This window comes from Camelus bactrianus, chromosome 3 (genome assembly GCF_048773025.1).
Source record: "Camelus bactrianus isolate YW-2024 breed Bactrian camel chromosome 3, ASM4877302v1, whole genome shotgun sequence".
NCBI lineage: Eukaryota > Metazoa > Chordata > Mammalia > Artiodactyla > Camelidae > Camelus > Camelus bactrianus.
The window spans coordinates 104,580,362-104,606,307 of record NC_133541.1 but is presented as its reverse complement, the minus strand read 5'-3'; the positions used below and the strand labels follow the sequence as shown (position 1 = coordinate 104,606,307).

The 25,946-nt window shown below is 34.1% G+C and overlaps 1 protein-coding gene across 9 annotated transcripts in view; it reads right to left on the bottom strand.

The window, feature by feature from the left end:
- The window catches only part of TCERG1 (transcription elongation regulator 1), a 57,777-nt gene that overhangs the window by 25,331 nt on the left and 6,500 nt on the right, over nt 1-25,946 (bottom strand). For 3 of the 9 annotated variants that reach the window (XR_012505678.1, XM_074360878.1, XM_074360879.1), the window contains exons 3-11: nt 23,964-24,116; nt 22,527-22,920; nt 22,111-22,230; nt 17,974-18,216; nt 13,681-13,743; nt 12,319-12,519; nt 11,495-11,607; nt 10,707-10,795; nt 603-763 (exon numbers count right to left, since the gene is read on the bottom strand). Coding sequence is in view for 8 of the 9 variants with exons in the window: in XM_074360878.1 (XP_074216979.1) it covers nt 603-763; nt 10,707-10,795; nt 11,495-11,607; nt 12,319-12,519; nt 13,681-13,743; nt 17,974-18,216; nt 22,111-22,230; nt 22,527-22,920; nt 23,964-24,116 (1,537 nt within the window). In the remaining variant the exon portion in view is untranslated. The remainder of the gene's footprint in view (nt 1-602; nt 764-10,706; nt 10,796-11,494; nt 11,608-12,318; nt 12,520-13,680; nt 13,744-17,973; nt 18,217-22,110; nt 22,231-22,526; nt 22,921-23,963; nt 24,117-25,946) is intronic. The other 6 variants (XM_074360880.1, XM_074360881.1, XM_074360882.1 and 3 more) reach the window with 3 other exon arrangements.

Here is a 25,946-nt window from a genome sequence, read left to right as displayed (position 1 = left end):
GAATCATGCACAAATATTTGTGTTCATTCTATATATTGCAATGATGTCTGAATATGTGGTACATTAAAAGATTATCTCTTAATAAAGTTAAGTCTCCATTCTCAGGAATAAGGCTTACCTTCCCTAAATTTCATCAAGTTTAAAAGACTAACTAAGCCTTTGCATTCTGTATTTTACAAATTTTAATAAACAGTATTTTAAAAATACTCTGTACAGTTTGATTATTTCTAAAAATACATTACTCATCGCAAGAGTGCTAAAAAGCTCACTGAGGAGCATGTTAGTATTACCAATAAGCATGCAGCAAGCATCAGCAGTACCAACATATCTTGGACTAACTGACAATCTTGAAGAGAACAAGAAGTTAAACATATATGTAATAAATATTTTACTAAACATAATTTTATCCAAATTCTCTATTTTTAAAACACCTCTCCTATTACTGAACTCAAACTAGTAAAGCAGTCTATTCTCCATTTCTCAAATATTCTTTTTCTTATATTCCTTGAAAATATAAAGTATCTCTAAATGTTCTCACATTTTCTGCAAAAGTACTAAAAGAATGTTAAAATTAGAGGATAAATTCCTAATTTAAAACTTACTTAGTTTCTTCACTTCTTCCATTCCTTTTTTGTGAGGGGGCTCCTGAATAATTTTATCAACATCTGCCCTTCCAATCAGATCATCGGGTCGGTCCCACATAGAAAGACGGGTGGTAGGATTATAAAAGAAGACCCTCTCATCACCAGTCCAAACAACACACCTATGAATTAATTCAAATATAATTTTCTTATGTTATGGGACATATGTCATAGCTAGATCTTTTACTGTCATCCTATCCAAAGTGGAGGTGGTGGTGGGGAAGGACACCTTATTATTATGAGTTATTTATAGAGAGACAAAGATGATTTTTAGAACAGAAGAGAGCTAACTAGCTAAGGGTAAAATACTAACTCAACAAATTAATTGAGAAAGCCAGGAAAACAAAGGAATTTGTGATCAGTTTAGAGTGCTCAGGAACTCAGTCTGGCACACTCAATTTTAAACTACCACAAAAGACAAGTTTAATAGTAATAAATTAATAATGCTACTAAGCAGTTCTAAAGCTAAAGAATAAGACCACAGTATCCTATCTATTTCAGGATACTTCTCAGTATTTCCTACCAAATCAGAATTACAAACACATTCTTCAGTGGAGCCTTTAACAACTGATTACATCAAATATTTGAAAATAAAGAGAGGTACTGATTATACTGGAGCCCACTACAGTCCACTGTTCCTGTTAATTACAACGAGCAACTCTGCATCAATACACAGACAGAAAAAAAAAACAAGTATGTAAGGACTCTGTAAAGTTTTTTAAAAAATAGAAGCATGATGTCAAAATTAGAGAAGCAACTGCAAGAGTGTAAATTTTCCATTTCTCCTCCCTCAAACCTCTGTCCTGAAGAGGCTCTTAGTTGCACAGTGATAGTAGCACAGGCAGCTAAATCTCCGATAGAAATCAGGTCTTTCTGGCCAGCTAATCAAAAGTTAATCAATAGCTGCCAAGCCCAAGGTGACCTAGATGTTGATATTATCAGGCAAAGCCTCTATTGTTGAAATAATCAAAGACTTTAAAGCAGTAATTATAACTAGGCTTCATTAGATTGAAAAAAAAAACCTTGAAATGAATGAAAAGACAGTTCTCAGTAGAGAAACCATTAATAAAAGAAAGAATAAGTTACAGGAACCTATGGGACTATATCAAAGTGTTTAACATACATGTCATTGAGACCCCAGAAGGAAAACAGAATACTGGAGGCAGAAAAACTATGAAGAAAAAGTGGCTCTCCAAATCTCCAACGTTGATAAGAAACAAATATTAAAGCAGCTCAGTGAACCCCAAACAGGATAAACTTCAAAAAAAACCCAAAAAACACATTTTTAGACAAAAAATAATCAATAAGATGAAAACGAAATATAAAGAAAAATCCTTCGTAGCAGCTAAGGAAAAATATGAAACAGAACAAACAGGGGAATAAGTCCAATGACCCTGGATTTCCTACCAGAAACCCACAGAGGCAAAAACACAGTAAAACAACATCTTTGAAGTTTTAGAAAAAAAGAAATGCCAAACCAGAACTCCACATACACTGAAAATATCCTTCAGGAACCAGGGCAAAAAAAGTTATTCTCAGAGGAAGGAAAATGAAGAGATTTCATCTCCATTGGAACTATCCTACAAGAAAGCTTTTCAAGCTGAAAGAAAATGATAACTTAAAAAAACAAAACAAAACCCCCAACACAAACCTGGATCTTTAGCAATGAAAGGAAAACAACAGAAATGGTAAACACCAAAGATAATATATTTTTTTCCTCTTAAGTTCTTTAAAATTTATATAAGAAATTATTAACAATGCTAGTGGCGTGTTCAGTGTACACAGTAGTAATACATATGAAAACTACAACATATAGGTCATTAGGGTTAAAAAGAACCTGTATGGTAGCAAGGTTTCCATATTTTCTGTGAAGTGGTACAATAATAACTCTAAGTAGGCTATGATGGTTACGAATGTATCCCTAGAACAACTAAACTTTAATGCAAAGAGTTATCACCAGAAAGCCAACAGATAATTATCAAATGGAATGCTAAAAAATGTTCAAGTAATTTAAATGAAGTTAGTAAAGGGGGAACAGAAAAACAAAAATAGAGAAGACAGAAATCAAACAATAGATCTAACTGAAATCCAACCATACGAAAAGATTCATGTTAACAGTCTAAACACTCCAATTAAAAAGCAAGAATTGACAAAGTGGATAAAAATGCAAGACACAACTATAAGCTGTCTTAGGAGACAATTTCACATATAAAGCCATAGAAAGGGTGAAAGTAAATGGATGGAAAAAGAAATACTATGCACACAACATTAAGGCAGGAATGGCTATTTTCATAACAGATGAAACCGACTTGAAGACAAAAGGTTATTAAGAGAGATAAAGAGGGTCAATTCATAATGATAAAAAAGACAATCAGGAACACGTATCAGTTGTGAAATATATAAAAGCCCATTTACAGAGTTTCAAAATAAATTAAGAAAGGATCAAATTAAAGAGAGAAACAGGCAATCTCACAATTATAAAAGATTAGTAAAACTGTAAGCAACTGATAGACTAACCTAACCCAAGTGGTACTAAGAAAGATCATCTGAAGAACAATAAAAGTCTTAATGAATCTCAAAGTATAAAAATCAAATAAAGTGCATTCTCTTACCACTGGTCAATTAAATCAGTAAGTGAGATATCTAGAAACTCCCCAAATTATGGAAATGAAATGACAGATTTCTAAATAATACATAAGTCAAAGACAAAATCAAAAAGAAAATTTTAAAACAGTAAGAACTGAATGGCAATGAAAATACAACATGTCAAAATGTGTAGGCTGCTGGTAAAGCAGTACTTAAAGAAGATCCAGTAAAGTTTTAAATGATTATATACTAATATTAATGACCCAAGAGTCCATCACAATAAGCTAGAAAAAGCACAAAGAAAACCCAAAGTAAGTAGAAAAAAGAAATGAGTGGTGAAAAAAAAAAAAAGATAACCACTCCAAAAGCTGGGTTTTTTTGTAAAGACCAACAAAACTGACAAACTTCCAGCTAGTCTAATCCAGAAAAGGGAACACATCACCACTAGAGGAAAGAAAAATGGGTTATCACTACAAATCACGGACATTTAAAGAACATTAAAAGAACAGGAACAAATTCAACTTAGATAAAATAAGCAAATCTCTTGAAATATACAACTTACCAAAGCTGACAGAAGAGACAAAGAATTGCATAGTCCTATAGCTATCAAAGAAGTTTAATTATCAAAAACCTCCCCCTGCTCCCAAACTCTGATCCCAGATGGTTTAACTCTATAAAACCTTAAGGAAAAAGTAATATCACCTCATACACTTATTCAATAACTAGAGTAGAAATCACCAATCACCATCCAACTCATTTTATGAAACAAGCATAATAACCTTAACACCAAAACCTAATGAAAACATTGCAAAAGAAACTTAAAGATCCATGTGCCATGAGTGCAGATTTAAAAATCCTTAATAAAACATTAGTAAATCAAATCCAACAATATATTAAAAAGATTAATCTGTCCATTGAAAGATGAATGGATAAAGAAATTGTGGTATATTTGTACAGTGGAATACTACTCACTGATTAAAAAAAGAATAAAATAATGCCATTTGCAGCAACATGGATGGAACTGCAGATCATTGTAAGTGAAGTAAGCCAGAAAGAGAAAGAAAACTACATATGCTATCACTCATACATGAAGTCTAAAAAAAAAGGGGTGGGGGGAAGAAAGAGGACACTAGTGAACTCATCTACAAAACAGAAACAGACTTGCAGACCTAGTAAACAATTTTATGGTTATCGGGGGAAAGGGGATAGAAAGGTATAAATTTGAGAGTTTGAGATTTGCAAATGTTAACCACCATATATAGAAATAGATTAAAAAAACCAAGTTTCTTCTGTATAGCACAGGGAATTATATTCAATATCCTGTACTAACCTTTAATGAAAAAGAATATGAAAATGAATATATGTATATATATGCATGACTGGGACATTATGCTGTACACCAGAAACTGACACATTGTAACTGACTACACTTCAATTAAAAAAAAAAATAATTTACCATGATAAAATGAAAATTTTAAAATAGTAAGAACTGAATGTCAATGAAAATACAACATGTCAAAATTTATGACATGGTTTATCCTAGAAATGCAAAGCTAGTTAAACATTCAAAAATCAATGTGATCCACTATATTAAAAGAACAAAGAAGAAAAACTAATTCATTTCAAAAGATGCAGATTTATGATTAAAACACCAGGAAATTTTTAAAAACCTATAGCTAATATTATAACTGAGGTAAAAGACTGAACTACCTCCCTGCAATATGGAGAACAAGGCAAAGATGCTCACTTTTACCTCTCCTATTTAGCATTGCACTGATAGACCTAGCAATAACAGAAAAATAAAAGGCATCAAAGATCAGAGACTAAGAAATAAAGACTCCTCTTTGCAGATGATATGATTATTTACAGAGAAAATCCTAGAGAATCTGCAACACTGTAATAAAAGAACTTAGCAAGATTCTAGTCTACAAAATAAATATACAAAAACCTTGTCATTCATGAATCTTTTATTTCTATGAGGTCAAATTTATTCATCTTTTTATTTATTGCTTCTAGGTTGTGTCTTTCTTAGAAAGCATCCTCATTCCCTCTCCAAAAATTCAACTATTATGTCCCTATTGTTCTTACAGTCCACCTGAATATATGAAAGATAATCACCTCTTCAAACTACCTTCCAAGATCTATCAATGAAGGAATGTATTATAACTTTCATTCCCTAATTTACTATTTTCCATTTCTTATAAGATGGGTGACTGCTAACTTTAAGCTAAACAACTTGTTCAGCTAAGCAGGATATTCCACTTCATTTGAATAATCTAACTTTATTAGCTTACCTCTTGATATCTTTACATGCTGCTCTTCAAATTGCTATCTCTAAGAAGCTAAATGTAAAATACAAAGTTTCATGTTTCCGTTAACTATACTGGGATTTTTTTCCCCTGGTATTTCACAGCATTAGTCTTTTTTTTTTTAGATTAATAGGCCCAAATTAGAAGCATTTTGTATTTCCTAAGATCACTAAACTTTAGTAGTCTGGTTCTAAGAAAGTTTTTAATGTTTTGACAAGTTTTTAAAGGACATGGACCAATTGTAATTTTTTCCTTTGCTTACTATGATTGCATTACAAAGATTTAGCCTGTATATATATGTTCATGTATAACTGAAAAATTGTGCTCTACACTGGAATCTGACACAACATTGTAAAATGATTATAAATCAATAAAAAATGTTAAAAAAAAAAAAAACCCCGAAGATTTAGCCTGCAGTTAATTTTTACAGTCTCGTACAAAGTGCAGTGAGGGCTGCCTGTATTTGCCATGCTTTGTCTGTAACCTGTGCTAGGTTTTAAGTTATGAAGAATTTATCTTTGAACTTACATATTACAGTATTTGGGCTTTTACCTAGAGTGGTACAGGGAATTAACATATATATATTTTATATATATATAAAATCAATCAATCTATATACACACATACATATATACACACACACATACATGTAGACTGATTGCTGCTGGGCTTCTATAGTTTCCATTTTTTTCACTTCTAATATTTCATTATGAAAAAATTGAAACATATAGAACTTGAAAGAATGTTTTTAAAACAGTGAACACTATTGAGCACCTAGATTTTACAGTTATCATATATGCTTTATCACTTACCTATCCTTCCCTCAATCCATCTGCCAGTCTTATTTTTTTTTGATACATTAGATATTGCAGATTATCAGTACACTCCACCCCTAAGCAGCTTATTATGTATATTACCTTTAGCACAGGATAGTTTTGTGACATAAGAATTCTTTGTTCATAAAGCGTCCTAACAGCTTTTCACTCCACATTTACCATTAATACCTAGGTATTCTGCAGTCAACATGTTTTAGGAGACTAGCTCTCCATTTTAACGTAGGTATTGCTGTTAATGTGGATCAGTGTTTCAGAAACTTGTACAGAAATTTAACCTTAGTTTTCCCCTAATAAAGTGAAACATCTAACAAAATGGTTTAAGTGTCTCAGGATGGTTCTAATGGAAATTCTTGAAGCGAATTCGGCACTGAATAGTTGGATGAAAATATTTAACACTCACTTCCTCAACCCTTACTTTTAAAACTGATTGTAAAGAGAGATCAAAACTAGAAATATTTTGTATTTCCTAGGATCAACAACCCTTAGTTTTTATTTGGATTCCATGACAAAAAAAAGATTTCCACAAAAGACTTCACTTAGCAATAATGATTTTGAGATACATCTATGTTGTTGAATGTATCAATAGTTTGTTCCCTTTTTTAAAATTTAAATTTATTTGTTTAAATGGAGGCACTAGGAATCGAACCCAGGACCTCGTGCAAGCTAAGCATGTACTTCACCACTGAGCTATACTTCCACCTCCCAACAGTTTGTTCCTTTTTATTGCTGAGTAGCATGCCTTTGTTTGAATATGCCACAATTTATCCATTCACTTGTTGGTGGACATTTGGATTGTTTCTAGTTTTCAACTTTTCCATTCCTAGATATTTGCTTATTTGTAACAATCAAAAACTGGAAACAGCCCAAATAAATTACAAATAAAACTGCTATGAATATTCTTGTAAAAGTCTTCACGCAGACCTATGTTTTTGTTTTTCTCAAGTAAACAGGAGTGGAATGGCTGGATTATTTATTATATATTCTCCAAAGCAGTCCCACCATTTTGAAATTCCCATCAGCAGTGTATAAGAATTTTAGTTAGTCACCATCCTCTAAAACATTCAGCATGCTCAGTTTTTGAAATTCTTAGCTATTCTAACAGGTGTGGTTTTAATTTACATTTCTCTGATTATTACTAATAACAGGGAGCTTCTTTTCATGGCTTATTTGCCATTCATGCATTGTTTGTAAAGTACATGTTCACATCTTTTGATTATTTTTTGTTGGATTGTTTTTCATCTTATTGAGGTGTAAGAATTCTTTACGTCAAAGAGTGAATGACAGCATATGTAAAAAGCTCCCACAGATCATCAAGAAAATACAAGTCCTTAAAAAGATGAGCAAAAACTGTAAAGAAGCAATGCACAGCCAATAAACAAGAAATAGATTCAACTACACCAATATTATGGAAACATTTATTTCTTATGAAGTTGCTATATTGCTTGATTCAGCAATTTCACTTCTAGAAATCAATAAAACAGAAATACGTGCATGTGTTCACAAGGAAATAGTTACATGTAAGGATGTCCTAAACAGCAACTTTTGAAATGCCAGGAACAGAAAAAAACAAAACAAAACAAAACAAACACACACACACCCACACACACACACACGAAAGACAACCTAATCATTTATGTGCAGGAAAATTATGCATTTTCATACAACAGAAAACTACGCTATCATAGATATAAATGTCCTAAAACTGCAAAATTTCTGCGACACATTTAGTAGAAAACTGAGGAATAATACTTTTTAAAGTCATTATAATATGTATATTAACCACACACACCTCTATACACATTTACATAAACGCAATATAGCATAGAAAGCACATGTACTCAACTTTTATTAATGAGGAGGCTTGGTGAAAGTGGAATTCTATCATTTTTTTACTTCATATGGTTATTTTATATTGTATGCTTTCTGTATACATCCATCTAATAATATATCAGAGCAATGAGAAAATAACTCAAAGTGGAGCACAGGAACTATAGATATAAATCATAAAAGAAAAAGTAAAAGATTTCTACAAGATACCCGACAAGCAAGTAACAAATGTCCCAGAAAAGGAGAAAGAAACAGATGAAGAGAAGCATTAATTAAACAAATTCCAAAGGAAAATTTCATTAATATGAGGACAGACTCAAGTCTGAAAACTGCTGAGGCCCACAAAAATCCAGACTGGTGGGGTCTGGACATGGTTACTGGCTTTCCATGTACAATAAATACTCAAACAGAGAAAACACAATCTATGAATATATTCTTCTAAAAAAGATTGTTTTCATAATTTTGATTTTAGAACTGGGTAAATATTCTGGACAATTTTTTAAAAAATGAACCTGTGTCAAGTTGGTGGAATAACTATATAGAAAACAACTATTCAAAAATGCTTTAAAAACACAGTAATTTGATCATACATCCCTAGAGGAATACACCCTAAAAACAAAAATGACTAGAAATAAAAACTTAAATAGTCTTCAGTAATCACACTGTTAGTGATTGCATTGGTACTGTTATTCTGTGTCTTGTGTATGAGAAAAGCAAATGAGTAATTATGTTCCTATCACTCAGAAACAGGATTTTCAGAAAGGAAGGAGATACTGAATTAAGATAGATGATGAGAGTCAGCAAAAATTTTATAGTAGATTTGAATTACAAGTGATGGTGTGGGGGGAAAAAAAAGTAATGGTGTGAACTCAAGATGCATCTTCGAATGTATCTTCCATCTGTGTCTACCAAAAAGATCTACAAATAATGACTAATTCAGTAGTAATGACTATCCCTAGATCCCACACTAATACCACTTCCCACAAAAAGAAACCAGGGCTCCTTGGAGAAATGGCTGAATCCAGGTCTGAAATAAGAAATACATGAGATAAGCCAGGAATGTCTTGTCAGAGAAGAAAACAAGGAAGGTATCAAAGATAGGGTTGTAACAACAACCAAAATAAGCCGTCAGGAGTTAACCTGAAGTCTTCACCTAGCCAAAGGTGAAACATATAAACATCAGTAAGAATAATAACTGCCATGGATAAAAACATATAAAATATATTTACGTCTATGAATTTCTAATTCTCAAACCAACACATTATTCTGAAAACATGTTAAGTCCTTTCCTGTACAATTTGTATTTCCAAATAACCAGTGTTAGTAAGGGGAAGTATCTCTTAAGTATTCCAGTTAACAAATGAAAATAGTGACAGAAATAAATTACTACCACTTTCAACCCTTAGTGATGATAGATCTAGGCCAGGTTTTGCAACCTCAGCACTATTAACACTTTGGGCCAAATAATTAATTCATGTAGGGAGCTGTCCTGTGCATGGAGAGATGTTAGGAGCATCCCAGGCCTATACATGCTATTAACACCCTCCAACTTAAGACAATCAAAAATGCCTCTAGACATTGTTCAACATCCACTGCAGGGAGGGGGACACTAAGGGAAGGTAGACAAAATTACTTCTGGTTGAAAATCACTGATCTAGGCAATAATCAGCAATGGCTGCTAACATCACAAAAAAGAGACAACTAGATCCTGAGGGAAAGGGACATCTATGAACTAGTCTTGCCAAGAAGATAAAACTTGAATCTGATCACATCTCTGTAACTGCTCCCTAATTTGCAGGAAACTCAGAAATGGAGAATTCTATTAAACAGTACCATGGGGATGCAACAGCAAAATCCAGACAGTGGGATTCTACAGAAAAACACACACATTTTTTTTTTTAATTAAAAAAACAAGGAGGAAAAAGCAAGGACAACAAGTTGGAGGGGAAACCTACAGATTCTAAGATGTAAAAAGTCAACTCACTGCCATGGGTTGATTGTATATGGCTTAAATAAATTACAGCAGGAAAAGGACAGAAAGCAATAATGTGGGGAAAGAAGGGAAAGGGAGACCCAAACAGAAGAAGGAAAGGAAAAACAGACTATCCAATGCTAAGGCAAAAACACATAATTTTACATAGTTCTATAAACATAATCACAATGTGGATGTATATACAAAAGCAATTTTAAAACACTTTAAACAATAAAAAGTATATTCAGGATCTTACAGGGGCTCAAATCTATAATCATGAATAATAAAACATTAATAGAGAGCACCATCAGGGGAAAAAGACACCACAGCAAGTAAGCAAAATACCATGAACAAGAACCCAAAAATATTCAGTAGATAAAAACATGAATTTGACATATACGTTTTTTTTTGGCATACACTTTTTAAAAGTACTTTTTTTTTTCCTATTGGATAATCGTGTAATAATCAAGTATGACAAGAAAGAAAGAAAGAAATAGGTAAATAAAATAAGTTACTAATTAAGCCAAGTACATACCATGGAGTACCAGGAATAGGTGTAGTAGCTACTGGCTTTGCCTTCTGGGCAGCCTTTTCTTCTTCAGTCATCTCCTCTTCTTTGGGCTCCTATGGGAAATGATGTTACTCTCATTAAATTATTATTATAAAACTACACCTGAATATCCTACAAATATAAGAATAATTGCAAGTACCTTAAAGTGCAATCAACATGACGTCTACTGCTAGCATAGGGAGGGGAGACTATGAATAGGAACCTCTAAGAAAGTTCTAAATCCTTGCCCCGCAGAGAGAGCCCAATTCCTTAACAGTAGACCCATGAGCAGCAGATGGTCCTATCTTACAGACTCATTAACCATTCATTAAGAGCAGAAATGAGTAAAAGGGTACAGAAGATCAGGAGACCTCTTCACTTAAGGTAATTTCTTTTTTCTGCTAAATTCCTTACTTATAAGACATGACTACCACTGGTTCCTCATTGAAGAAAGGAAGCTTCCAAAAAGCAGAGCTCTTTTAGTGCTGTTTAGGGATTATTTCACACCTGGAGATAAATTATAACAAACATTCCCCAAACATAAAGTTGTACTTATAACATGTACCAGGTCTGTAAGTCAGGAGGCTGGACATCAGGTCCAAGCTCTAGTCCAAGGCCCTTTCTTTTATACTTCCAAAGGAAAAACTGAATTAGAAACTTTAAAGAATGCTAAAATTTCAGAGATCAGATGTATAGCAATTACTTAAAACTACAGCAAATGGATTTTCAGTTATAACCAATGATGGCTTCATCAAAGGGTCATGACCCTTTACCTCCTTTATCTCTTTTATTGGCTCTTCTTTAGGGTCCTCCTCCTCTGTCTCCATTGGCAAAGGTTCTTCAGAAGGTTCTTTAATTGGCTCTTTAATCTTCTCCTCTAATTTTTCTATTAAAAAGTTGAAATAATGCCATTCAATGGTTCTGATATAACTTACAGAACTTTCAGAGACTAAGCAGTTAAAATATTCTATTTTTAGTTATTGATCACAAAGATAAAATGTTTTTCATTTTAATATCATTGATTTGAATCTAATGTAACGCTCAACTTCAAGTACCTTGCTATCCCAATCAGTAAATTTGTCAGCAGAAAAGAACTACTGATTTCAGAGAGACATAAAATAAAGTCTTTCAGTCATTTCATGTATCATTTGTGGCAATCATTCATTTTGCTGAAAGGGATAAGGTTAGTCTAAAGTACTGAGGAACAGAAACAGGGACTTACATACTATAAAAATTACGAGTCCTCTTCATCTAAGACTCCAGTGGCCTAAATTTTTTTCTTCAGAATACACAGATTCCTTCCCTATCATTGCTATGAATCTCAATAAGGACAACAATTATTCACTAGAAAATTCATGCAGTTACTGACAACACTAAAAAATATATATTAGTATGTATGTATAATTTAACTTCAGATGATAAAACGATAGGCAATCATATAAGCAGCCCTGGCTTTTTAAATGAATACATATTTTCCAAGTCAGTGGAAATAAATAATCCAACACCGTACTTAGAAAGCCCCTCAAAGAAGAATTAACTCAGAATTTCAAACAGTGTTCTATTTATGCTATGTCCCACCAAGTTAATAAAACTATACCTTTTTCCTTTAGCTCTTGGGGTTTTTCCCAGGTTGATTCTAATGTTCTATTATTATAATAATATGTCTTCCCATCTGCTGTTTTATATTCAGTCCACTCAGAAACTGCTGTTGCTCCAGCTAAGGTAGCAGGTGAAGCTGCAATAGCAACCTGGGGATGTATCATGGGTACGATAGGAGGGGCCATTCCTGGCAATACACCTAAAAAACAATGATAAAAAGTTAGATCCAAGCATCAGATTGCAATACAATGTTAAATTTTAAAATATGAACTAAATCTTTCTATTAAATATTAATAAATGAATGAGCCAGGTGAAACAAAGAAAATCATAAAATATGATTTAATTATTTAAATCTACATCCCTGGTTTAGTTCTAATGCCTAAATTCTATTAGATTCAGAAATTCAACCCAAGAAGGACCTTAAAAACAGTCAGAAATTTGGGTCACTCCTATGATGAAATCTTAACATCATAAATTATAAAAATGGTACATTTTCTGCTTACTAATAGAAATATATTTTTATAAAGAATTTCTCAAATTCTAATGAAATCAAGGGAACAACTGTATTTGCTAAGCATATTTCCTGAGGCAAAATTATTTTCTTGCTCTCACATACCTAGAGGATATGAATTCCATTTTAAAGTAAATGACTGAAAAAAATGACTGAGTTTATTATCGAATTTACTTTAATATACTAAGTAATTAAGTCTGATAGCCCTGTAAATTGTCAGTCAGTTTAATCTTTTCCTAAAGGAAACAAAAGCTTCTTGTATTTTTTAAAAGATAAGCCAAGATTAATAATTTTTACCAGGTAGCTAATATTACAGATTAGCCAATACTACATAAATAAAGTAGCCAAAAATAAGTGAATCAAAAAATTTTTTAAAAACCTCGAATCCCATACTAGAATTTAAGTTTCAGGTAGTTAACTTTGATAGCTTTAAAATGTTAATTTATACTATACACACAAATATTCACACACATATACTCACTAGCATGCAAGCATAATCACATCACTTTACACATGGAAATGATTTTTTTATATTTAACTTAAAAGCACACATCAAAAATAAAATTAAATGTTATGAATATGAGAATGAAGTTGTTTACACTTATTACAAAAATTAAGATATAAAGTGATCTGACCTTATTTGCTTTTGTGAACCAACAAGCTAATACTACAGGCAATTGGGAAAATTACGTGTTGGCCAAATATGACAACTGCATTTATACTGCTCATTAAAAAGAAAAATATAAAAAAATCCACTTACTTGGGCAAAATAAATAAAAAGATAAACAACAACATTCACTACCATGCCAACTTACAGACAAAACAAACTAAGATGGTTTTAAAAATTACCGGTCTTGGTGGTAGCGACTGTCTTTACATACGGGCAGCTGACTATTTGCATCATTGCTACACCTGTAAAATGGATAAGCAAGCATACGTTGGAAAGCTGCCATTGTATGTCGGCTACCACTGGGATTCAGGGAAATAATTTACCACTACAATTTAGAATGCTATTTCCAATGAAAAAGACCAAGAATGGAGCAAAACTTCTTTCTGTTTGACATTTTGTGGGAAGTGGTGCCAAATCCAATGATAACTGATTCTAAATTATATCATCAATTACCTTTTTATAAACCAGCTCTGACAGTATTTGAAGGAGCTTTAAAATTCAACAAAAGAAAGCCCCTTCAATATATATACATAACAAGTTCTTAAGTGGGACATTTTCCCACAGGACATCAAACCCATGCTGCTCTAGACACCAGTGAAAGGAAGATGCAGCATGACACTGACCAGACACTTTCTCTGTGTTGCTGCTCATGGGGAACTACATGCAGAAGCTGAGGCATGGAGCATAACCAAGAAGAAGTAGAAAAAGAGTAAGATAGACAAAGAGGGCTAGGAGGCAAAGGAAGAAAAGAAAGTACAAGATGGATCCAAATATTCTACTGCAAATAAGACTTCAAATAAAAGAAAGGCAAAGATGAAGAGGAGGGCAGAATTCAACTAATGACAAAATATCCACGTGTAGTGCCTGCTCCATGGAACGCCATGGGCTTGGGGCACTGTGGAGGCAGGCTATCACATTAAGAAAAATACAGCCCCTTTAACATCAGTAATGACTACATGGGCTGACTGCTTTAAAAACCTCATTATTTAAGCCAGTTAAAGAAGTAGCACTAGTATTAAAGAATGGAAATTACGTACAGTTCTTAGAAGAATGAAGACTCATCATGATTCATTACAATGGTGATAAAAAGGGAATGAAAGGAAGAGCTGGAAAACTAAGACTGATTAATTGAAAAAAATAAAAATTAAGAGTGAATTTTTTAAAAAATGTAAAGAAAAACGCAGAAGGCTAAAGGCAAAGGGTTGGGAAATTAAATTTTATTTTCTATTTGTTTCAGCTAAAATAAAACTAAACCTATTTTGGCACTGATGAAATTTTTAATCATGAACTATTTTCCCGAGGTACATGAAAAGAAAGTTCTCCTAATTCAGAGACGAAAATGAAAATTAAACCCCTGAGTTTGTAAAGAATGTACCTATGTTCACACACACACACACAAAAATACTGCCAATTTTTGAAAAATGCCTTAATCTCTTAATTATCGTTTCAAAAAAATACTATTAAAGCTAAACTTTCCATTAACTCTGAAACTAAAACAAAAGCACTGGATCATAAAGGCATGTTGAGTAAAGGTGTATGTATAGATTTACTTTCCATGATATTTACAGATAGCAATGGAAAAATCCCTTTGGTTAAGGGAGTTACAGCATGCATTAGGATTAAGTTAGTGTAAATACTGCCATCTGCAGGACTGCTGAACCTACTAAGGCAGCACTAGAAATTCAGTTCTTAGAATGTATGAACTTTATTCTCAAAGACTGTTCTCCAAAACCATTCCCTAATATGTATTTTAACTTAAATAGAAGAAAATCAAATCTTTTCATATTTAGGCCTGCCATTGTTAAATATCATTTGTGCCAACACAGAGGTCCTGTATTTGATTGTATGGTCATACATTATAGACCATAATGAAAGGTTATGTGTGTTTCTTCTCATGCTAAAAAGATAAATTTAAGGTACTCTCTGAGGGTGATTATATGCATATTGTGAAGAGTCACAAAATAACCAAACATTTACATTTTTAACCTTCTTTTCAAAAGAAGCATTTGTTCAATTTTCCTACAACTCTATCCTCAAATCATGTTCTATCAGGAAATTAGAAAATTCCACTTAGTACTACTTTGGGTAATTCTGATGTTACTGACCATAAGTTTCTTAAAATCCCAAATAAGATTTTACAGACTAAAAAGCAGAAATCCTATATAATCCTAATCTGATTTACTATCTCCAATTCCGTCTCTTATTCCTGTATTTTACCTAACTCTTCCATTCCTTTCTTTCATCTTGTTTGACTATTCCTTCTTTAATTATCCTCATCAGAACCATACATTGCTATTTCAAATGGAATTTAAGGCTCCAAGGTAAATTACATCCAAATCCCTCCTATTCACCTTACTCCCAAATTGATATAAACATTGTACATAAAGCCAAAGGTTTGGGGAGGAGAAAGACAAGTCTTTTTTTACTAAAGCAACTTAGAAGACTGGATTAAAAGGGGAAATGAGAAAATGAATGACCTTTAATATCAAAGATGTTTTACTATATAAACAAATTTTAATATTACTTTCTATAAAACATTAGCTTCATCTCCAAAGAATCTTTGGAATCTTAGACAAAATTTTATATAGTATCTAACTCAAGTTCTCTTCCAATTGACCTACAAAATGTCATTAGTGGCTGCCATTTATTAAATGCCTTTTACTGCCAAACTTCATAGGTACCTCATTTGGTCACCCAAAAAGTCACCACCATCTGTTCTCAAATTTAATGATGAGCTGAGAGCCAGAGAAGACCTTGATATCTAAAGACAGCTGTAACTGAAGGAATTATTTATTGTGACAAAATTCCACTTTCTATATGAATAAGTTTTGCTACTCTGACCCTTTCACTTACTAGTCCTATTAAGAACCTCTAAAGCAAAACCAAAGTCCTTTTAGGTGATAGCATTTCAAATACCTCAGGCATGTTACTATGCTATCTCTCAATCTTCTGTTCTCTTTACAGAAATAACTATCCCAGCTCCTTAAGATCACTCAGAATCCATGATCTGGTCTTAATACTGTCACTGACCCTTAAAGCAGACCAAGACTACAAGAGGTGATGATAAATGTTAAGCTTTTATCCATGTACCACTTAATTTCCCACATAAAGTATTTCTGAAGAAGAAAGTGTCCAGCTGCTTAGCTTAAATTTACATTAAGCCTTAGCTTAAATTTAAATTTAGTTTAGAAAAAGGGTAATCCCTACTAGAGAAAACATTTTTGGTTTTCTTCTTACTTTTAAATGATTTCAGTTTCTTAAATACCACATTTTGGACATTTAATTATCTAACACTACAACAACGTGTAAAAGATTCTCCCTAAAACCCACTAATTCTTGAAATTTTTGATTTCTTTCTTGCTAAGGTGTAGTATCTGAAAAGCATTCTTTTCAAAGTGGTTACAAGGAAATAAACAACAAGAGCAACAGTGATAATTAAAATGTGTGCAAATCTAAGATATAGCTTTATTACAACCCTATCCTTGCACAGAAACTAGCACAACAAAGTGGCAATCATAGTGGAGGTAACTGAAATTAGGAGACAAGAGGCCTAGGTTCTATTCATCTTTGATACAAACTAGCCATATGAACTTGATCTAAGGTATCAATATTTTCAACTACAATTCTAGGAGAAGCGACCATGGATTAAGGATTAAATGTGTTTGATAACAGCAAATGCATTCAAATTAGGATGCCAAACACAATCACTGTTTAATCCTTACAGGAAGAATTCTACTCCACAATCTTTTAAATTCCTTCTCTAGCTGTAATGACTTCCCTCTAAGATAATAAAACACATGAATTCACCATAAGTACATAAGCATTTAAATGGTGCATGTTATACTTCACAATTGTTGCAAGGGAAACTTATGGTCTCTGTTTTAGATGTATTTTTTTTAAGTTAAGTGATTTCTTCCCAATACAACGTAATTATGAAGGGCACAGTATTTGGATCTGGAGTACCCAAGCTCAAATCTCAACACCATCACTTACTATGTGACCATGGGCAAGTAATTTAACTTGTCTGTGTATCTATCTCATATGATGGCTGTAAAAATTAAATGCATTATTACATATAAAGTGCTTAGAACAATGCACAATATATAAATCACTCAACTTGTGTTAGCTATTATGACTGGTAATTTTTTAACTTCATACACTCAAACTCTTAAAAATATTGCATTTAAGAACATATTTACACAAAAAGATGATCATTTGTAATTCACTGAGGCCATTATCCAAAATGAGTGTAGCTTTAAATGTGGCTCTAATTTTAAGACATGTAAACAACAACAAAAAAGGACATTTACCAAAACTGAAGAGAAAAATACTGCAGTTAGCCATGAATCTTTCAAAAACGTTTCAAACAGGTGAGATTCAAGGCAAATTTCAAATGCAACAGACACATGAGAACAAACTAACTGACAATATGAAAACATAGCTGGAAAGACTATTACAATCTATGTGTTTACCTGGAAGTGGAATTGGCATGCCAGGAAGGGGAACACGAAACGGAGGTACCATTACTGGTGGAAAAGCAGGTATTGCTGCTGCTGGCTGAGGTACTGAGTGAGGAACGGCAGGAGGTAACGTCTGGGGGTGCGGCTGCGGAACGGTTTGCACAGGTGTGGCTGTAGGAGCAGGAGTTGAAACACTAACTGTAGGCGTGGCAACTGAAACAGCAGAACTTGGGGTCTGATCTTGTGTTGTAGGCGCTGATAAAAGATAAAACAAAAATATGTATCACTCCTTCATAAACCATTTTACTATATTTATTCATCATTCACTCATTCAGTAACTAAGTAATGCAAAGGGCCCATTCCATGCACTGCAAGAAATTTTTAACAAGGTCTCTGTCTTCAAGAGGCTTGAAAGTAGTTAAATGAAACATAAAAAATAACTAAAATACAAAGTGAAATGGAATAAATGTGTAGGAGTGTATATCAAGACCCAAAGACCATTTCTTATTGTGAGAAGGTACAGAAAATTTTATACTGAGTTGATAGGACAGATTAGGATTTCAACAAGGAAAACGACAAAGTGAAAGGAGAAAATAAGTGGTGAGAAAAGTGAGTAAAAGCAAAGAGTAGGAAACAACAAGGAATTGTTTAGAAAACAGAAGGCAAGCAGTCATCCAGTGAAAAAAAAACAAAAAACAAAACCCAACCAACAGAACCGGTGAGTTATAGCTGGAAAGGCAGGCCAGAGGCATAAAGCAGAAGGCCTTGAACAGAAGTCTAATGAGTCTGCACTTTACCGGGTAGGGAAAGGGAAGGACTTATGTAAATGTAGAAAAATGATTTAAAAGAATGAACACTAAAATGTATTAACTTATATCCGTGTACACTTTTTACTTTTTACTGTACATGCTTTGTGAGAGTTTGAAATTTTTTTTTATAATAATGCATTCACACGTTATTTGTATGACTTTGTGATGTAAAAGGAATACGGGGGAGGCAGATGAAAGCTTCTGTACGGAACAGTAATAACCACTGTTCATTTGATGAATTAACCTGGCAGATGCATAGGAAGAAAAGGAAGAACAGAGGTGGGAAAATCAATTTTGACATATCAGAATTGTCCAAGCAAGGAAGAACAGAGAGGAAAAGATATACAATAACTAATGACTGATTGCATATGAACAAATGGAGTCGAAAACAATTTGGGTTTCTCTATAATTATTTCAAAATACAAAGGTAAAAAAAAGAAGAAAAAAACCCCTCAGGTTTTCAGTGTGAGAGACCAGGAGAGTATGAAATTTAGGATAATTTGGTTCTGCTAATATATTATTTTTAATATCAAAAGTAAAACATTTCATCCCTAGCAATCACATTGAAAATCAAACTGTGACCCCCAAAATAAATAAAATTCTTATTTCTTTTTTTTAAGTTTCAGTTCTCAAATACTACAAAACCATTTTTTTGTTATTTATTCATAATCCACCTAGTTCCAAAAGAAAATTCATTTTGGTAATTCACTGGTAATAAATACTTCATCTTTACCTTGATGTAAAGAAAAAAGCCAAACTCTACCTGTATTGGACTAAGAATGAATTTAACAAATTAAATAAAACAGTGCTTTCCCAATCTTCATGCCAATTTTCTAAAGGAAAGCACACCACCCAATAATTCAACTGACAAAATTTCTCAGTATCTTTTTTTCAGCTCCTAACAATGAAAAACTCACTTAGGCTGGGAAGATGTGAGCAATTTCATACTTGTTAATGAGGGACTCACCTTGGCTAAATAGACAGCAGGGCCAAACAAGTATCTTCAGGGGCCCAGGAATGAATTGTTGGTCTAGCATAGACCTAGCCTTAGGGTACAGTATCATATTAATATAATTTTATAACAGTGTGAAAAATACAAATTACATGCAACATTTGCCCAGTCCCATACATACACCATTTAGCATTTGTAGTCTACTGCAATGGCTGAAAATATATCTAATTATTCTTACCAACTTCCCTGAGAAGCAGGATTTAATCAGCATTTTTCACATACTTGCACAGGATGACTTAACGTTCAACTGGGGTTAAAATATAAATTTGCTAATTTATAGTTGCATTTACCCACAGGTTTATACTGCACTTCATAGAATTACATTTTTTACAACCTATTATGGTAATAGTATTTAGTAATACTTGCTAAAATGATAAAAAGCACTATAGTCAGGAAAATAAAGTGAGCTATAAAAGGCATCAAATTTGAAGTGGAAAGGAACACCAATGAATAGGGCAAAAAGCATTCGCTCAACTCATTCCTCTTGATGACACAGGATTTTCCAAATTTGATTAGTGGCTATGAGTCATGAGAGGAAAGGGATAAAGGCAATAAAAGAATAAAATGGGAAGCTGGGGGAATGGTAGTTGGGACTTTATAGTAGGTAAATTCCTACTAATTCCATTTGCTAAAATAACTGGCATAACACTGAACCTCAATATATACTACTAATCCAGCTCAGATCTTAACTAAAAAAGACAAGTGACTATCTAACAGATGGAGAAACAGTAAGACTGTAGTATGACAACATTTCATGACATTGAATCAAGTGAAAGAAAAACAGGTGTCAGGAATGCTCAGAAAGACAACACCAAAACTGATGTTTAAAGTAGTAAAAGGAACATGATTTTGCTACTCTGTTCTTAGACTAAAGCCTCCCAATCACTGAAGGGTAGTGCAAAGAATGACAAACAGGAATTCTGAATAGAATGGTTGATAATCACAAGATAGCTATGGTCCTACTGAAGACCACTCTGATACAGAAATGGAATATACAGAGGACAGTTAAAAGTTTGAGCACTCCACCTTCCTTAAAACAAACTACTACTATTTCTCCTTCCTAAGGCAGGAAACAAAATAGAAGCAACACAAAGCCTCCATATGGAACCACACTGCTTTTCATTAATCCCCTTCTCCCAGGACCACTCTAAGTACTGCATAAAAATGGGCAGTTTTCTGCCTTGCTACACAGGTTTTACAAATCCTTGCTTATAAAAAGGCAAAGATCCTCAACCAACTAGCTAGTATCACTGTTAAACTTCCATGTCAGACTTCATCTTAGCTAGAAAATAGACTTGTAAAGCATTATTTACATCTTCTATTAAGTACATTTTCTCCTAAGCTCACTAAAAAATATCAGATAGGGCCTTTAAAAAAAAACTCTCCATATCAAATGTATCGTATTTACTTCTTCAGTTACTTCTTGTGTCAATAAAATAAAATTTGGATTTAGTTCTATGACTAAATTTCTCTCAAATACATTATTCTTAGAAGGTAAGACACACTAATGATTCTCAAGTCCTTGAAGCCAAGGGGAAATGAACACCTTTTTTTTTTCTTATTCTAATCTATTATCCAAGTAGCAAAATCATCCAAATTATAATCACCCTGTAGGAATAACTATGTATCTTCCTATCAGTATCATAATAAATAATCAAATAAATAAAATCATTATTTAAGTATTTTGGGGCTCATTCTCAGCCTATGAAGCAGCAACACACCCACACCATAAACCCCCCCCCAAAAAAAAACCAAAACCCAGAAGTAGCACACATATTAATGACAATCTTTTAAGCAAATTAATAGATTTTTCTTCCCTCATCCCTGAAATCTATTAATCACCTCTCATCTTTTTAGAAACGATGTACCCCTTGGGCCTCTATGACTTCATACTTGAAAATCCTCTTACCTTTCAGACTACTTCTAACACAACTCATTTCATCTGCCTGCATCCCATTTTAAGACCTATCCACCTCTAAACAAGATTACTGAAAAATTCCTGAGTTTCACTGATTTTAATACTACCCAAAAATACTACCAGAAAAATCTTCTAGTATACTGCATTTATACAGACTGCCTGGTGCCTGTCTGCCCGCCCCCCATGCCTGGTTCTTAAAACTCTTCAAAACCTGGTCTCATTCCTCTTCAATCTATTAACCAATGTAAACCCTCCCACCTGATAATCTCATAAACTACACTTGTCCTCATTTCCTGGCCTGCATTTATGCTGTTCCCCCCACCTGAAACAACTCTCCTTACTTTTGAACCTACTCAAATCCTACCACGCATCCTTCGGGATCAACCTCAATACCCGTGTAGTCCACTCACTTGTCTCTCCGTTTTCGTGAATTCTTATATCTTCTATTTTCGCTGCATAATTTTGCACGCTATTCTCTAATTGTTTCACATGCATTATTCTTGCTTCCTCAATTAGAAAAACTGGAAACTCTGCAAAATAGGGGCCAAGACTTACACTTACTTTGCAAACCCCACAGCACCCAGCATTACTGTTGGCCAAGTTGAACAGCTAACTCTGCACTTCCCCAGTTTAGCTTCATGAATTCCAACAAGGCAAATAATTTCTTGTACTGATGTAAATTTCTGTTCTTTTAACCCCAAAATCTTTACTGTCAAAAATGTATTCATCAAGGATAAGAGCTGAAACACTAGGATCATTTTTGAATGCAGTTCCTACTCGTCCATTTCTCTAGCCCCTACATGGAAACAGGCTGACTAGTACTCACTTGATACTGTCTGCGAGACCGAAGAGGCAGTTGTTGTGGTAGAAGTGGTAGAGGATGGGGTGGATGATGATGTTGAAGTGGACACTGCAGGTGCTGGGCTACTGGTCGTAGGGGTGGAAGCTCCTACTGCTTGTGCTTGCACTTGCGCCTGCACCTGCGCTTGCGCCTGGGCCTGGGCCTGTGCTTGTGCCTGAGCCTGGGCCTGGGCCTGAGCCTGGGCCTGGGCCTGGGCCTGAGCTTGAGCTTGTGCCTGCGCCTGCGCCTGGGCCTGGGCCTGGGCCTGAACCTGTGCCTGGGCTGCAAGCATAGGTGTCAGTTCTGACTGCTGAATAACCTTAACTCCATCTGGCTTGGTCCACGCAGATTCACGTGTTCGAGCATTGTAGTAATAAACCTGCAGAGGAATCAAAATCATCAGTGTTAAAGAATCTGCCTGGTATCATTTGAAAATGATAATGCAACTATATTTCATCTTCAAGGGTATTAAAAAAACCAAGGAGAAAGTATGTAAAAATTGGCTGTTTGTTTTATTATGGAACTATGGTAATTTTTCACTCCTTTCTCCCTTTCCCCCAATTTTCTCCAATGAGCACACTATATTTTTAACACACCAAAACAAGGAAAACATTGGGTGAATTTTGTGCAGAAAGTTAATAGAGCAGGCCAGAGACTGCTATCCTTTGAAAGCCCTACTTAAAATGGCCCTTGGCTGGCCCCTGGGAACTTAGATTTCAGGAGGGTTCCCACCATTCCGTAACTGATATGAATGGCTCATTATGCCTAAACTGTTGAGGCAAACAATGCAGTTTATGCTAAATATCTGCCTTCCTTCTGGGAGTCTGGAATTTTAGTAAGTGCTAGGCAGATGGTGCCAGAGATGTGACCAGTCTCCAATGAAAACCCGCAGCCCCTTAACTCATGAGAGCTTCCCTGGCAGACAACACTTCACCCGTGTTTCCACAATTGCAGGCCACAGGGATTACACACATTCTCCGTGATTCTACTGACAGGACTCCTGAAAGCTTATGCTCGGCTTCCTCCAGACTGTACCCCAAGCACCTTTTTCTCTTTGCTGGTATGGCTTTGTTTCCTTTTGCTGCGATTAGTATTAGCTGTGAGTACAACTGCATGCTGAGTCCTGCGAGTCCTCCTAGCAAACACTAAATCTGAGAGCTGTTTTGGGGGCTTGCAGCACATATTTAAAATACAGGCTTCCAGAATCACAGGCTAACCTACGTAAGCACTCGAGGCAACTTTATGTCTGTGCAGAAGTTCAATCCAGGGAGCATTTCCTGGAGTCCTGCCCCCTCCCGGCTCACCAAAAGCTCATTCTTCAAATTGGCAAGAATACAAGTCACTGATCTCAATCTGTCAAAACTCTTGTTTTACTCTTCTATCATCAAGAAGATATCAACCTAAATATATCTCATAATTTACCTTCCCATCTGGAGTTTTATTTTCAACCCATATCTCCTCAGTAGGAGGCAGTGCTGGAGTACCAGGAGCAGTCACAGGAGGCATTCCTGGTGGAAACATCATACCGGGAGGAGGAGGCATGGTTCCCATGGGTGGAGGCATGAAAGGTGGTCTCTGTTAATTCACAAGAAGTAATGGTCACTTGTGTTTATCTTTTCCCCTTAAATTACTAAATTCTACCCAAACGTAAAGCACTGGGAGAAACTACTAGTTTTACAGTCCATTCAAAAACATTCATCTAGGTTGCATAAGCAATGTTTCTCCATAACGAAAATGATTACTAAAAAGACTGGAGAGAAATACATCAAAATATTAGCAGTAGTCATCTCTGGGTTATAGCGTCACGGGTGAATTCTGCTTTATTCTTTATACTGCCTATTCCACATGTTAGGCACTGGATTACTTTCAAAAGGAAAAAACTGAATTCTTCTATTTTTAACACCCACCACACTAATGCCTCCACAGCTCACCTGTAATAGGAACCAACCATAAGAGAAACAGTACTTTACAAATATCACAGGAATAACTAAAAAAGAAAAATCAGGTATACATAACCCTTTATTCTCTCTTTCTACAAGAAAAAATGTTAGCTAGGAAAATATTCATCATTTCCTATTTTTCAAATAATAATAATAATGTAGCTCATCAAAGACATGAACATCAGTAAGTTTAAAAGATACAGTAAAATAATTATCCACCTTTAGGGAAAATAAATGGCATATATTACAATTAAAATTAAAATCTCCTAGAGCCACTATTGATTCAATGTTATCTCTGATGATTCCTTCAATGATTGCTGACACAACCCAAGATCCTGAACCAAACAATTTAAATATAATTGCTGTCTTTCTTACTAATGCAGAAAAGAGGTCTGCCATTTTTAAAACAGATTTTGAACAGGGATTAAAAAGACTTCCTCTATAAGCTACAAGGTAACATTAAAATTCAATTATCCAAAGCATCTTAATCTGGATAATAGGATTGACACTATGCTGATAATATGAAACTGTATTTCATTTTCCTAAATGTTTTCTTTCCTACACTTCAGTTTTCCTGGATGCAGTTTAGCATCTTTCAAGCACCAGCACACAGGCCCATGTTCTATTAGCACACCCACCTAAAACATAGCTCATTCACCAGAAGCTGGAAATCACTTGGATTTAATGTAAAAACCACACAATTATCCATCAAAACCAAGAAAAAAATCATGTTAGAAACTATCCCATTACAACATCTGATATATCTCAATTAGAGATACACTAATCCATTATATTTTATAATATTCGATAAGGAGGTTTAACTCTTAAAGGCAAAAATTAGAATAAATTCACATGTAACAAGTTATACTAGTCAGTAGGTCAGAAAGTTACTTCTTTCTTTAATCTTGAAGAAAATATAAAACCATTTAACAGTTTGTTTAAGGGAGCTGGAGGAAGGTGGGGGACTATGTTACCAGGAAGGCAACACAATTCTAAGCAAAGTATTAAAATTTTGTGTTTCTTCCAAAAAACATAACCCTATCTAAACAGAATACCACTTAAATAGTATCTCTATTTTTAGTAAGTTCACTCTTGATTATCTAAGCTAAGAGAAGGCAGGTGATACCATTGTATTTATTTGGTTTCAGAATTATAAAAATTGGTTTGTTAAACTAAGACAACATATGTACATACTCAATCAAAAAGAACACAATCTCAAAAGTAGATATTTGAGAGTTGATACCTTCACAACCTCATTTCAGACAATAACTGAGTCTATATACACTAAAAAGGGATACAAACCTAAGGTGAAAATACCAGAAGTTTTTATTTAAAGAAATCCTACAATAATTCTATTTCTAAAATTGTAAGTTACCATATTTTTTTCAGTGGGGGGAGAAAAATCCAAATATTGTGCTTACAAAATGCAAGTGTTGCCACTTTCTAGACGCTATCGTAGGCATCA